Below are 13,436 nucleotides of genomic sequence, written 5' to 3'. Positions count from 1 at the left end.
ATCATGAACAATGCTAATTAATTGGAGGGTTTTTTTCCCTTTAACGAGTGCATGTTCCTCATTACACCAGTCAGTGCATCTGTTCAAAATGAACTGTCTTTTTTCCCAGCCTCAGTGACTCCATTGATTTTAAACAAAAGCAGGCAAGCACAAGGTACTCAGTCAGACCAGAAATGGACCCGGCTGCCCTTCCCAATTTGTGTTCAATTAATGGATCTTGGTCAGAACTCTGGAGGCCAAGGGAAGACTTGATAGAAGTCTATCAAATTAAGATGCAGTGGTAGGGTTGATGGTCAGTCTTTTTCCCAGAGTTGAAATGTCTAATATTGGGGCATGCATTTAAGGTGAGAGTGGGAAAGTTCAAAGGAGATGTGAGGGAAAGGTTTTTTTATAAAAAGTGGTAGGAGTCTGGAATGCATTGCCAGGGTAGTAGTGGAGGCAAATACGATAGGGGTGATTAAGGGACTTTTGGATAAGCACATGAATAAGCAAGGAATGGCAGGATATGAACAAAGGTCAAGCAGAAGGGATTTGTTTAATTTGGCTTATTGTTCCTGTGCTATACAGTTAATGTTCTAATTGTCAGGGATGGCTGGAAAAAGAGAGATTTCTGCACTATGCTGTTAAATCAAGACCTTTTCCACTCTTTCAAGTGACCATAAAATAAATACCATCCAAAGAAGGGCAAATGAACTCTCTTGGTATTCTGACTCCTATTTGTCCTTTAACCATTGTCACTAGAGCTCTTCAATATTCATCTTCAAGGTTCTGTGCGACAATGTATATGATTGGCTACCATTTTTCCCTACATTCTGACAGAGTCTATTCATCAAAAGTGCTCATTTGGCTATAAATCATTTTGGCCATTGTGGAAGACTCAATAATAAATGCATTTACCATTGTTTCCTCAACACGTTTAATATTTAACTACTTGATGTTAGGTGAGATTATATGTAGATGAGGCGAGATCAGCTTTAGTTTTTCGGGTGAGAATAATTGAATGAGTGCAGACAGTAATAACATTTTTAATAATTCCCTTAAATTCTCTGCTTCATATTTTATTAATGGAAATTTATGTATGAAAATTAGTCATACTGTAATTACATCTTCCCACCAGTGATGGCAATGCAGTATCTCTATATTTACAATAACATTAAAACCAGTGTGTAGGCACATTTGCAATATCTCTAGTTCTTTTCTAGTCTGGATTTGCTTTGGTACTTCCTATAGACTAATTTAACTGTTTGACTTCACAGAGTTCCAAAAGTTTGGTTAAAGACTTGATGCCTGACATTGCCATGGCAGCTGGGTCAAAGCAGAATTTAAGTTCCAAGGACCCTGAGCTGTGTAAGCCCATCACTGACTCTGTTCGCGATTCTACAGAGCCCCCCATGGAATCGTCTGAACTGCTCTGCACGAACCGGGGTATCAGTAAGTACAGCTTAAGGAAGAAGAAACACTCACGAGGCCAGAAACCTCGAAGACACGTAGACTTCTGGAACTACCCTGATTTTTATGATTTTTCCCCTGAAGATTCTTGCCAAACTTCTGTGTTGCCCCAAAAGTTGCCTTCCCCTTCTCCTTCCCCTTCAAAGGGCCTTGCTTTCTGTCAGGACCTGAAGAATAATTCTCGGTCCCCTGCTGGTTTGAAGCAAGGCCAAATCACCCCCACGTCACCATCCAAAAGGAAAGAGGCCTTGAGCAGTGAATCTGTAGATCCTCAGGAGAAGCCTGAACTTAAGAGGACTTTGGTAAAACTTGACCCATCGTCTACAGTAGAGGTCCATTGTAGTGCTGGCACAGATTTGACCCATGGTTTACCAGCCCATGAGGAACGGCTGCTTGACACTCCTCAACAGCTTGGAAGATCTGACCAGCAACTTCCGTTGGATCCAGCTGGTTATAAAGCCACCTCTGGTGGGACTTTAATGGGGACAGATTTGATACATGGTTTGCCAGCAGAAGAGCAGAAACCCAGACCTAGACTTGCGTCCCCAATCAAGTGCTCATTTCTAACTTGCGACCTACCGGCTTCTCAGTCAAGACAACGGAGCTCCCCACAGACCACGGTAAAATCGGACGTCCTTTCCTCCCCAGAGCCGAGCTGTTGTGATTATCTTTACCGGAGGGGTGGGAATGGCGTGGCAATGACGACAGATTTGACTTGCAGTCTTCCTACCAGCCCTAGTGTTGGTGTGCCATTAATCTCAGTTTTCGAGGACTCCTCTGGAAGAAGACTAGCCGACACAAACCTCCTCTCACCATCAAACTGTTGCATCACCCATAGCGTTAACTCCAAGAGACAGCCAAGTAAATCTGAGACTAGAGACTTTCCTTACAAAAAATCAGCTCTATAAATTTCATATTTGTATTACTAGTCTGTTGCATTTTATATTTCTTTCTTTTATTTCCCCTCCACCTTCTCCAAAGGGTATCCAGTAAATGGAAATAAAATGATATGGTGCAACCAGAGCTATTCTATGGCTTTGGTTCATCTTTGACTGTATTGCAAAGTATCTGATCCACTCAAAAGAACGTTAGAAGACCCTGAGTGATCTGATGAATCTTTTGTCAGGGGGACGGGTGGCATATCACATTGAGGCTGGGGACCATTGATTTGTTTGGTTTCCATTGATTTTCTGTTTGTAAAGGCTGAGCATTGATTTCAGGTTGGTGATGCCTCTGAATAGCCCATTCTCAACCTGTGCTACCCCTTAAGGACAGGGCCACATTAGGCAGGCATGCCTCGCAAGGAGGCTAATTCAGGAGGGGAGTCTGTTCTGCACGTCCCTGAACCGACGGCTGAGACATTTTGACAAGTAACCAAGATTTTTTTAAAAAGTGGAATGAGCTTTCTTTTTAAATTCTTTTCATTGGAGTAAGTGTTGCTGGCAGGCTTGTATTCGTTACCCATCTTATTTGCCCTTGAACTGAGGGGTTTGCCAGGTCATTTTGGAGGGCAGTTGAGTCAGCCATACCTCTGTCACAGGACAAGCAATCCTGGAGCCCAGGTTAATGTTCTGGGGAAATGGGTTCAAATCCCTGCACTTCAGCTGGTGGAATTTAAATTCCAATTAATGAATTTGGAATATGAAGCTAGTCTGTGATGGTGATCATGAAACTATGGTAGATTGTTGTAAAAACTCATCTGATTCTCTCAGCTCTCTTAGGGAAGGAAATCTGCCATCCTTGTCCTCTGACACCAGATCCTCTGAAATGGCTTTGGAACCCACTCCATTCAAGGGGCAATTAAGGATGGGCAGCAAATACTGGCCTTGCCTGTGGTGCCCGCATCCATGAATAAAGAACGTCTCTCCTCTTCTTGTAATGCACACCTGAGCATTCTGTGCATTACGCACAAAGAAAGATGTCGTTTGTCTGTGAGAATGAAGCCAAATCCTATTCTGAGCCTTCAAATAAGGGGAGAGACTACTCACTCTCGGCTGATCCTATCTCTTGTCAAACCATTTACCATGAAAACAAAACAAAAACTAGCTTGTACTCTGCGCCTAATCCAAACAGGTTTCTCATGACTGTCTTCTGTTTGGGTGGTGTTAAATTAAGAAAAACAAACCACGTGTTAGGGCACTGCTCTCGCCATGTCAAGGAGAAGGGTCTTTCAGAGGAAGGAATAAAAGTAAGTCTTTGAGTTGGTGGTCCTCTCATTTCAACAACAGCATTCTGTCACCAGAGGTAGGGAAATGGGCTGAAAGAAAATGCTTCTCTTGAAGTTAGCTATGAATTTCTTAAATTTGATTCAGCCCGTCACTTTTGTTCACAAGAAGTTTGTTAATTATTGACGGGTGAGGGGTGGAAGAGTTACCATCTCTATTATGTAATGGTTTCCTAACTCGCTTATCCCGTGAAAATACAAAGGCATCTCAACCTGTAACCAGCAGGGAAGGTCAACCAGAGGCAGAGATCGCGCCAGGAATGGGTGAGATTTTCATGCTGAGCCCACCCCGTGCAGTTACCGATTCTGCCTTCTGTTTAGTACGAGTTTTTGGATTAATGTAACATTAGAGTTAATGTAACATCTGCACCAGTGGGTACAGATCTGTCACTGGTGGTGGGAGAAATTTTGACAGGGTTGAGTTGAGAGCGCCGAACAATGAAACGCCTCAATTTGATGGCAGTTATTTTTCAGAGGAGTATGGTACGACAACACTACACTACTGGGAATTCTCTCCCATCCTTTGTATCTAGGTCTTGTATTTCCAAGGTTACAATAGCCCACTTAACCCATCCCTTTAACTATCTCTAAGTTACTTCTAAACACTTACAATGCTTTTGAGAGGGGGTGGTTTTTATTTAGGCTCCTTGAAGTTAAAATTATGTTTTGAATATATTTTTATATGATATATCAACTTTAAAAACTCTGCATCTACAAGTTGTATTGTCTTTTTCTAAAACATCCTGTTTGTCAAGTCTTTTCCTCTGTTTCCCCTGTGTGAGAAAATGGTCTTTGAAATGGTGTTTTGTTTTTGGTATTTAATAAAAAACAAGATTCACTTTGAAAACCCAAAAAAAACCAGGGTTTTGTTCTAGGGCTATTAAGTAGACAGGCTGACCCATTACCTGTAAACCCCAGCATATTAGTTAGCTGATTAAATCTATTGCCCCAGATATCACTGCAGAAATCAAGGTACTTTTGAATATTTACTGGGTTTTTTTCCCCGCATTGGCAGTACTATTTATTTAAACAACAGCCAGACCAGTATTGACCAAGAATGCATCCTCTAGTATTTTTGATGAAATTACCAAGCCTGAGGCGAGATTGAGGGGATAGTGATGCTTGCTAAAGCTTACATGCAGGTGCAGCCAGCAATTAGGAAGGCAAACAGTATGTTGCCCTTCATTTCGAGGGGATTTCAATACAAGAGTAATTATATCTCTGCAGTTGCATGGAACTTTGCTGAATCCACACCTGGAGTATTATGTACACTTTTGGTCTCTTTACTTGGGGAAGAGTATATTTGTTAAAGGGAGTTCATCGCTGCTTCACCAGACTGATCCCTGGGATTGCAGGATCGTCCTGTGAGGAGGATTGAGGTATGTATTCCATAGAGCTTTGTAGAATGAGAGACGATCTAATTAAAACTGATAAAATTCTTAAGAGCTTAATAGATTGGATGTTGGACCTTCCCCCTGGCTGGGGAAACAGGATTTGGGGTAGCCAATTTAAGGCAGAGATGAGGAATTTCTTCACTCTAAATCTTTTGAATTCCACTGAGAACTGTGGAATTGATATCATTGAACAGGCTCCAGACAGAAATCCATATCTTTCTGGGGACAAAAGGCATTAAGGAGGTGGTGCAGGTAAGTGGCATTGAGAATCCAAGATCAGCTATGATCTGATTGAATAGCATGACAGGCTTGGGCTGAATGGCCTTCACCTTTTTGTATGAAGTGTTGGGTCTAGGTAATGGTTTGAGCAATGAGGTTCACTTCCCTAATTCAGCAATTATTTGAAGCATGGTAGGGAGGTAGATAAATATTTTACATCACAGATTGGGATTGGAAGGGCTGTAATTTAACTAAACTGCCAGATGTCTATTGCTCACGATCAAGAGATCTACTTTTAAAATCACATGGAGCTAAAGTCATCTGGTCCTTTCAGTTTCCACAATGGGCACAGCAGTTAAAATTGATTCCTTTGTATCTGGTGTACCTCCTGAAAGTTTCTGAAATATTTTTCAGAAGTCCGATTGTTGTCTGACCAGTGAGTTGTCAGCTTTAGATGTTCAAGCTGCTTTATGATGTATCAAGAAGAAAATATTTCAAGGCCCTCTCCCTTGCCCTCTCGTCCTCTCCCCCCTCTTTCCCTCTTGCCTCACCACCATCACGCAGTTTCCTTCTCACGAGTTAACCAGTTAAATTTTTACGACAATCGTTAGACTTTTAATTACAGGTTTTAAGAAAAAAATTGGATTCAAATTCCAACATCTGCCATGGTTATATTTGAACCCCTAACCCCAGAACATTCCATGGATTGCTAGTCCAGCAACAATACCACTAGGCCGTCACCTCCACTTTATTCTGTACCTGTCAAGTGCACTGAGGTACAGGGTTGTTAGTTGTCACAAAACCCTTGGAATATTCCCAAGTGTCAAAATCCATGACTGGCTAAGTCAGAGGGAAAGAGATGTCCCTTATTTCCCCCCCAAACCCATTCTTGCATTTGTCTATATGACTATTGTTGCATTTGGAGTGTACTACATTGTATAATTACCACTTTTCCTCTCAAATATACCTTTGTCTGTCTGGTGCCCTGATGGAAGTCTGTAAGAGTTAGGCATCTGACTCTGAGGTTTGCCAGTGGATTCTTCTGCAAGACATTCATGAGAATGGAATGTTGATGGGTGACCTGTTACTTTTCTTGCCCCTTTCCTCGTTTCTCCTTCATTTGGAGAAATGGCCGACTTGTAATTGGCTTAGCCTCATGGCAAAAACAGCACTGAGAATCTTGTCCACTGGGAGTCATTGACAAGTGACTTCGCTTCAGCCAACATTTGTGTTCCTTTTCCAATCAATTCCACCCATGTAGAAATCTGATGGCCCATCTTGAGATGACGCAAACACGAGGGGGACAGTCAGCCTGTCTCAACTTATTCATCACTTCAGTTCAGGGATTCCAACTGTCTTGCAAATTTTCTTTACCCTCTCCCTGAAGCTTAATTTCAAATGTTAGGAGTCCTGTGAGAGTAAGATTTTCCTCCCATCAGGCTCAAAATTGCCTGTCACTGAAGTTAACCCAAATCTACTCTCAGATTTCTCTTTCCTTTAAATGGATGAGCACAGTAGGGTTCTCCTATTAAAGAAAAAGGTGGCCATGACCTTAGCCTAGAGTCCTCTGTGAAATATTGAATGTTTCAATGATTTCAAGTATTTTTGAGACTTGAGGCAAGGAACACGTATGAGCAAAAGAAATGAAAGAATCTCGGGAGGTTTTGGGAAAGCAGGGCATCTCTTGAAGAATGGTACTGGATAGGGTTTTTAGAGGAGATAGCAGGGACCTCTGTCCATACTTGCTCATGACATTAAAATGGGAGTTGTTGGCACTGCAGCAATGCCTTGGGAATGTCAGGTGATCAGTAATAGTCACATGTTTGCTTTTCATATCAGTAGGCGATATTGACCCGCGTGTACCATGGAACGCTTTTTTTTTAAAAAAAAAAGTCTATTTTCCATTTATAGAGTCATGAGAACATGAACAGAAACCCAAAATAAACGAGTTGTGACTTTTTAAATACCAGAGTGTTCAGTAATCTCTCGAGTGAGGAACACCAGTGGCAATGTAGGATCCCTCCAAGTTGCAATTTAAGACCGTGCACAAAAGTGCTGCCCTTAATTTTGACCCACATGTCCATTTATTTAATTTCATGATTTGATTCACTTTCAAACCAAAATTAAATCCTTTTACTTTCTGACGAAGGGAAAGCAGTCCCTGTTCTCCAAATGTTTAACCTTTCCAGTTTTTTCTCCTTTTGGATGGGAGATGCGAGTTTTGTTTGGACTTTGGAAGCGTCCCTTTTATTAAGGAAACTAGATTATGCAAACAAACAAATGATATGTTTTAGTGGTTTCAGAAGCTTGGTAGTTGTATACAACCTCCTGTGGTCTTTTTTCACCACATCCTCAACCACCAAGATATTCTGTTCAATCCAGCCCTGGTGACTAGAAAAAGAGAAGTCTTGATTGTCACAGGATCAGGATGGAGATGGGGGTCATTTGGTTCAAAGTGCATTGGAACCCTGTAAAATCTCCAGGGAAGTAGCAATGAAAGAACGTTTGTAACTGCCCATTTATTACCTCCTGAATGTCCTGTATCAGTTTATTCTCTCAGCAGTTTATCCTGTGTTAACACTGCATTGTGCACAGTTATCAAGAGGGTTGGAGGAAGGAGCGGGGCAGAAGATGGAAGCAGAGCAATGCAGGGATTTTAAAAATCAAAGGGTTCCTGAGATCCAGATGATTGTTTGGAGTCAACTGGGATTGGAGTTGCTGCGGGGTGGGGGGGTTATTTGTTGAGGCATCGCTGGCTTATTGCCCATCGCTAGTTACCTTGAAGTTAGTGGTGAGTTGCTGCCTTGATTTGCTGCAGTCTGTGTGGTATAGGTTGGACTATATTGCTGTTAGGAAGGGAGCTCAAGGATGTTGACCGAACGGCACTATACTTTCAAGTCAGGATGGTGAGTAACTCAGAGGGTACTTTCAGGGGATGGTGTTCCCATGTATCTGCTGCCCTTGTCCTTCTAGATGGTTGTGGTTGTAGGTTTTGGTAGGTGATGTTGTACGACCCTTGGTGAATTTCTGCAGTGTATCTTGTAGGTGGTCCACACTATTTCTTCTGAGTGTCGGTGATGGAGAGATATGGTGGATGTGGCATCAGTCAGGCCGGAACTTTGTTCAGGATCAAGCTTATTGAGTGTTATTAGGGCTGCAATCATCTAAGGGGGTTACTGCAGTGTACTCCTGACTTGTCTTGGTGGTGGGCAGGCATTGGGGAGTCAGGAGGTGAGTTACTTGCTACAGGGTTCCTAGTCTCTGACCTGTGCTTGTAGCCACAGTAATGATATGGCAAGTCCAGTCAGTTTCTGGTCAATGGTAACTGCATGCTACTTAAAGCATGATGCATGATGTGAACATACGAACTGAAAGAAGCTATTCACACCCAGAGATGTGTTCTGCAATTCATGTAGGTAGTGGTTGATCTATAATGTTATGCCATTTTCACTCATTTCTGTGATATTCCACCATCCCCGTCCCCCCAAAATCTCCAGTCTGTTGAACAGTTTACCTGTACTACCACCGCCACTCTGTGTGAGCTTTAATAGCCAAATGGCTAGCAAACTTCTTGAGGATAAGGGTCATCAGCAGGGCAATACGATACAGAAGTTCGATCAGGAGTTTCTCCCAATTTTTCCACCCCTTTTCGTGCTCCAAAGTCAGTGATTTAGCGTGTGCTGGGGTCGAGTTAGGGGCCACTGTTTGGGCGTATGGGGATCCATCCCAAGGAGGGAAATTTTAGTTGTCAGTTTTTGAATGTGATTTGCTGATTAAATTTTAAACAGATCTACCTAGCCAAAAATCAAGAATAAAGAAACCACATCTGAATAAAATTCCCAAGTCATAATCCCACCACTCCTTGGGTATCGCCACTACTTCAGTTCAGTTTGAAAACTACTCGTTTGTAAGTGTAGGACTTGCTCTTGTTAACTTGCTGCCCAGCAACTTGTAGTATTAAGCACTTATCTGGTTTTAACATTGGCCCTATAATGAGACTATTTAAAAGTATATAATTGCCCTAGGCTGCATTAATTGTACCACTCCACTACAATCCAACTACTGTGGGTTATGCCAAGATGTTAATTAGAGTAGATTCAGCAATATGTTGGATGCATCTTCTGCAACTGCTGTCCACTTTCCTTTTTAAGTTCATCTTTGTGTGACCTATATGTTGACGACTGATTTCTGCCTGCAAATGTATACATTATATATAGTGAAAATCTTAACCACCTCTGTAAATTTGACTATGTGAATTATGTGTTTCTTCTAAATCTATTTTTCTATGACAGTGGATAATGTAATTTAAAAAAAACCTCAGTAGAAACATTGACGATTGGGGAAATGACTGAAGAAATTGATTCCAGGATCCTTTTCCATGCAAATAGTAACTTATTTATGTACTATAGTTGCTTGGATCTTTCTAATGTTACGAGGGTAATAAATGTACGAAGAGTCTGCCTATAATTTGTGTGTGTTTTCTTTTTAACTGGTTGACTTTCTTTGTCCTTGTATACAAAAACTACAGTCTGTGGCATGCATAGAGTGCCTGTTGGACATTTCGTACGATGAATGTGGGAAGATAGAACAGCAAATGTAGCAGTTAGAATGAAACCATGTGAGAAGGCAGAGTATATGGCAAATCCTAGTTTTTACTTGCCAGCAAACAATTAGCTTACATAATAAAAACCGAAAGAACTGCGGATGCTGTACATTAGAGATAAAAACAGAAATCGCTGGAAAAGCTCAGCAGGTCTGGCAGCATTTGTGGAGAGATGTCAAGAGTTAATATTTCAGGTTGAGTGACCCTTCCTCAGAACCTTGTTTGATTAAATTCTCCCTGTTGTTCATCGTCACAATGCTATCTATATAAGTCTCCACCCTTTGGCCCCTTGTTTCTGTGCTCATGCAGCTCTGGCCATTTACATTAGGTATGTTTGAGGTTTTGGATGAAAAGGGACAAAAACCAGAGGCTGCTCCTTTATAGAAGCCTAGAAAATAGGAGCAGGACAGGCCATTCAGTCTGCTCCCCCCAATCAATATGATCATAGCTAATTATCCAACTCAGTCCCCTATTTGTGCTTTCTCCCTATACCCTTTAGCCCAAAGAACTATATCTATCTCCTTTTTGAAAATATGAATATTTTGGCCTCAAACACTTTACTGTGGTTGAGAATTCCATAGGCTTACCACTCTCCAGGTGAAGAAATTTCTCCTCATCTCAGTTCTAAGTGGCCTACCCTGCACCTTTGGACTGTGACCCCTGGTTCTGGACTCGCCAGTCATCGGGAACATCCTTTCTATGATTACCCTGTCTAATCTTGTTAGAATTTTATAGGTTTCCCTCTCCATACTTCTGAACTCCAGATTTTCACCATCTGTAATCCTGTCCACCTCTATAATCCTTCAAGATATGTGGTCTTGAATTCTGGTCTCTTGTGCATCCTTGATTCCTGCCATTGCAGTATTGGCAACCAACATGCTGCCAATGACTATGCTCTGAAATTTCCTCTCCAAGTCTCTCTCTCTTTCCCTCTCCTCCTCACAAGATGCTGTTGATCAAGCTTTTGACCATTTGCCTTATACAGTAGAACGCTTTGAATTACACCAGTAGAATTTACAGGCCATTCAGTCCAACCTATTTGGACAATTCCTGAATTATGAAATGAAGTTAGAATTCCTAACCATAAGTGTCTGAAATAGAAAGCACTAAATATCTGCAAACCATAAAATAGTGATTCATTATTATAACCCTGTAATTTAAAAAACTATCTTATTTAACAAAAGACTTTGTTGTACAAGTTTTTGCTTCAAAAATCTATGGTGTTGAGCAGTGATAGATGAATGATTCCCCCCAAAATATCTTTGGTATCAAAACTTAATCAGAGCCATAAAGTCATATGGCAGGGAAACAGACCCTTCAGTCCAACCAGTGCATGCTCACCATAATCTCAAACTAAACTTGTCCCACCTGTCTGTTTGACCTGTATCCCTTTAAACCTTTCCTATTTTGGGTATCTGACCAAATGTCTTCTAAATATTGTAACTGTACCTGCATCTACCACTTCCTCTGGCAGTTATTTATAGCTACGAGCCACCCTCTGTGTAAAAAAGGTTCCCCTCGGCTCACTTTTAAATCTTTCTCCTCTCACCTTAAAAATCTGCCTACTCCTGAGAAAAGACCTTTGCTCTTTACCTTATCTGTGCCCCTCTTGATTTTATAAGCCTCTATAGTATCACCCCTCAACCTCCTACTTGCTAGTAAAAGAATTTCTGATGAGGGGCTATTGCCCGAAATGTTGATTCTCCTGTTCCTCAGATGCTGCCTGACCTGTGCTTTTCCAGCACCATACTCTCAACTCTAATCTCCAGCATCTGCAGTCCTCACTTTCACTTTGAAAAAAGACCCAGTCTATGGAGGTCCTCCTTATAACTCAAACCCTCCAATCCTAGCATCAACATTGTGATAAACGTTTTCAGAACCCCCTCCAATTTAATAATGCCCTTCCTATAGAAGGGTGACTAGAACTATGCACTGTACTCCAGATGTATCAGTGAATGCGATGAAGGAAGATGGAGGTCATGTGAAGCATAATCACTGGCATAGACTGGTTGGGCTGAATGGCCTGTTCCTGAGCTGTAAGTTCTATGTCGTTTTTAAGTACTGTGCTAACTCATCGCTGTGAATTGCTTGGGATTGCTCAGGAATGGTGTGTGTGTGTTTTATCAACGCCAAGATAAACACTGCTAGAAATAGCCACCATCACAGAACAATTCTCACCATTTGTAGGTAATTCTGAATAGACTTGGGCTCCGGTTTTTCAGCAAGCTCAATCCATCCTATTCCTGGATGAAATTGATTACATTCCTGGAAAACGTTCATTCAATGGAGCAAATGGCCTTTCTGTTAAAGAGCAGCTACTCTTTCCCCCCACCTTTTTCCATCTCTGCATGCATTAATGTACCTGCAACACCCAGGATCAGGAAGAGCTTTGACAGGAATTTGGGATGCAAGACTATAGTTATATCTTGAGTTCTGTAAGGAGATTAATATATGGTCAAGCATACACGTTTTACTTGTGATTTGGAGATGCTGGTGTTAGACTGGGCTGCACAAAGTTAAAAATCTCACAAACCAGGTTATAGTCCAACAGATTTAATTGGTAGCACTAGCTTTCGGAGCACTGCTCCTTCATCAGGTGGTTGTAGAACAACCACCTGATGAAGGAGCAACGCTCCGAAAGCTAGTACTTCCAATTAAACCTGTTGGACAATAACCTGGTTTGTGAGATTTTTAACTTGTTAGTTGTTTCTTGAAATCTGATCAGGCTGCTTTTACAACCCTGATTTTTTAAAAAATATTTGGTGGAAACTTTTTTTTTATTATTAATAAACAGCTGCCGCAGCTGACATTGAAGATTTTCTTTTGTTCGCAGATCCCATCAGAAATGAGCAATCATTGCTGTTGACTAGATCCACCTCCCCTCCCCTCCCCTCCCCTCCACCATTCTGAATGGTATTTGTACATCAAATCCAAAGTAATGTTACAGTTTCATGCTTGAATACACATTGCTCCACCTACTGGTGGAACAGGCTGACAACTGCAAGTGGCTCAGGAAGAGCAAAAGTTGCTCAAGACAATGTTGACGTCAAGTTGTAACTTCAATAATATTGACCAGGATGTGCCTCAAACTTTGTGTACCCCCAGCAATTTGAGGCCCTGAAAGTTACAAACGCTCATAAGTTAAACTCGCTAAAATTTAGAGAGTGATGGTTATAATTTTCTTAATAGCTGTTTGGGATCTTCACTGTTTGGAAACTAAAACTACCATCATCAGTTCACAGTATGAAAGCAGCATTACCCAGATCTCTTTGAACATATGGTTCTACTCTTATCTGCTCAGGCTTTTCAAAGATTACTTCTGTAGTTATTTTGTAGCTTTCCTACTGACAGAGACAGAATACTCTACTTGTCTCATATCTCCTTTCATGTCCACAGCAGCAAGGAGTGGAAAATGCACAGCCATTTTGACTTGTCCCTAATATCTGGCAGACCAATCATTTATATTTTAAAAAAATTCATTGCTGCTTTCAGTAGCTTACTGCTACTTTACGGCTTACTGCACCATTCCTGACACTCACATTTTCAA

At 41.4% G+C, this 13,436-nt stretch overlaps 1 protein-coding gene across 1 annotated transcript in view; it reads left to right on the top strand.

Annotated features, from left to right (window-relative positions):
* LOC122542775 (BTB/POZ domain-containing protein 7-like) overlaps positions 1 to 9,753 on the top strand; it is a 74,383-nt gene extending 64,630 nt beyond the window's left edge. Inside the window, exon 11 of the mRNA XM_043680808.2 lies at positions 1,257 to 9,753. Coding sequence (XP_043536743.1) covers positions 1,257 to 2,357 — 1,101 coding nt within the window. The 3' untranslated portion in view covers positions 2,358 to 9,753. The remainder of the gene's footprint in view (positions 1 to 1,256) is intronic.
* The last annotated feature ends 3,683 nt before the right edge of the window (positions 9,754 to 13,436 follow it).

This window comes from Chiloscyllium plagiosum, unplaced genomic scaffold (genome assembly GCF_037043375.1).
Source record: "Chiloscyllium plagiosum isolate Xiang-an unplaced genomic scaffold, Cpla_swu_hap1 HiC_scaffold_47, whole genome shotgun sequence".
Taxonomy (NCBI): Eukaryota; Metazoa; Chordata; class Chondrichthyes; order Orectolobiformes; family Hemiscylliidae; genus Chiloscyllium; species Chiloscyllium plagiosum.
This window is presented reverse-complemented; position numbering and strand designations above follow the sequence as displayed.